This window comes from Molothrus aeneus, unplaced genomic scaffold (genome assembly GCF_037042795.1).
Source record: "Molothrus aeneus isolate 106 unplaced genomic scaffold, BPBGC_Maene_1.0 scaffold_34, whole genome shotgun sequence".
Lineage (NCBI taxonomy): Eukaryota > Metazoa > Chordata > Aves > Passeriformes > Icteridae > Molothrus > Molothrus aeneus.
This window is the reverse complement of record NW_027099005.1, coordinates 1,960,169-1,962,171: the sequence shown is the minus strand read 5'-3', so window position 1 is coordinate 1,962,171 and position 2,003 is coordinate 1,960,169. Positions and strand designations below refer to the sequence as shown.

Below are 2,003 nucleotides of genomic sequence, written 5' to 3'. Positions count from 1 at the left end.
GCAGACAGGGTGGTGTTAGGGTGAAGGTTAGAATTGGTGAACTCAAAGGTTTGTCACACTAAACCTGAGTGGTTTCCCTGGTGTCCCCCAGCCCTTGCTGGCCCCAGGGGCTGATGGCATTTGTGCTCCCTCGGGTTCATGTCCCCACAGCAACAGCATGGGGGTGCTGCCCCTGCTGTGTGCAATGCAAACAGGGGCTGCTGAGCCAGTGCTGCCGTGTCTGTGCCTGCAAGGATGGGGCACCTGTGTGAGCTGGGGGAGAGGCCAGGGCTGCAGAGGGGGGATGTTGTTGGCAGCTGCATGAGGACGCTCTGGGACGCTGCCCTGGGCTGTGCAGCGCACTGGGGATGGATCAGCCCCTGCTCTGCTGCTCCTTCCCGTCTGCCCCAGGGCCCTTGCAGAGCCCCAGCCATGCTGTTTGCCCCCAGCCTGCCCACGGCCAGCCTGGGGCTGCTCACGGGGGTTTCTGTGCTGAGCATTGGCCTGGCCGTGTTCTTGAGAGAGCCTGGGCAAGGAGCCTGGAGCCCCCAGGCCCTGGCCTGAGGCGTCAGCACTGCCCCAGCAGTGCCCATGGCCTGTCCCTGCTGCAGCCCCGGCACTGCCACCCCCAGGGTTGTGCCCGGCCCCGAGAGCACTCAGGCCCTGCAGCAACACCAGGGCCACCAGGGCAGCGGGGCAGGGCCACGGCAGCAGCACTGGCAACACCAAGTGCTGCTGCTGCTGCTGGGCACAGCTGCTGGGCCAGCACTGATCTTCCCCCAGCTCTGCACACAGACATTGCTGCTGCAGCTGTAGAGAGGGAACAGAAGGGGGATCTGTGGTGAAAACTTTGCTGTGAGTTCCTTTATTTTGTTTAAAGCAACCAAGGGCACAGCTTCTCATTGACACCGTCTGTGGATCACAGCAAAGATGGAAAGAAACAAAATGGGAAAGGGGATGAACAATGACCTTTTTTGTGGACAATATTAAAATACTAAAACAGAAGAAAGAAAAGAACAAACAAGCATGAAACCCAAGAACTATTAAGGATTACTTTTATTACAAGTGACTTGTAGAAATTGGCCAGCAGTTTAATGCTTCTGAAACCATCCAAACATCAGTGTCCACACTGCAGCCTGGAGCTCCTGATTCCTCAGGCTGTAGATGAGGGGATTTAGGGCAGGAGGCACCACTGAGTACAGAACTGACAGTGCCAGATCCAGGGATGGGGAGGAGATGGATGGGGGCTTCAGGTAGGCAAATGCTGCAGTGCTGATAAACAGGGAGACCACGGCCAGGTGAGGGAGGCAGGTGGAAAAGGCTTTGTGCCGTCCCTGCTCAGAGGGGATCCTCAGCACGACCCAGAATATATGCACATACGAGATAATAATGAACACAAAACAACAAAAACCTAAAGAAATGGAAAACACAAGAAGCCCAAGTTCCCTGAGGTAGGATTTGGAGCAGGAGAGCTTGAGGATCTGTGGGATTTCACAGAAGAACTGGCCCAGGGCATTGCCATGGCACAGGGGCAGGGAAAATGTATTGGCTGTGTTCAACAGAGCATTGAGAAAGCCACTGGCCCAGGCAGCTGCTGCCATGTGGGCACAAGCTCTGCTGCCCAGGAGGGTCCCGTAGTGCAGGGGTTTGCAGATGGACACGTAGCGGTCGTAGCACATGACGGTCAGGAGGAAAATCTCTGTTGAAAAGAAAAACACAAACAGAAAGAGCTGTGCAGCACATGCTGAGTAGGAGATGGTGCTGGTGTGCCAGAGGGAATTGTGCATGGCTTTGGGGACAGTGGTGCAGATGGAGCCCAGGTCGCTGAGAGCCAGGTTGAGCAGGAAGAAGAACATGGGCGTGTGCAGGTGGTGGCCGCAGGCTATGGCGCTGATGATGAGGCTGTTGCCCAGGAGGGCAGCCAGGGAGATGCCCAGCAAGAGGCAGAAGTGCAGGAGCTGCAGCTGCCGCGTGTCTGCCAATGCCAGCAGGAGGAAGTGCCTGATGGAGCTGCTGTTGGACAT

The 2,003-nt window shown here is 56.6% G+C and overlaps 1 protein-coding gene across 1 annotated transcript; it reads right to left on the bottom strand.

The window, feature by feature from the left end:
- Positions 1-1,070: 1,070 nt before the first annotated feature.
- On the bottom strand, positions 1,071-2,003 carry LOC136570449 (olfactory receptor 14A16-like). The gene has a single exon (XM_066570920.1). It carries the CDS (start codon positions 2,001-2,003, stop codon positions 1,071-1,073), a length of 933 nt encoding a protein of 310 aa, XP_066427017.1.

Excerpts from the sequence above, each read along its gene's own strand:
- LOC136570449 (XM_066570920.1), bottom strand. The coding sequence starts at position 2,003 with ATGTCCAACAGCAGCTCCATCAGGCACTTCCTCCTGCTGGCATTGGCA.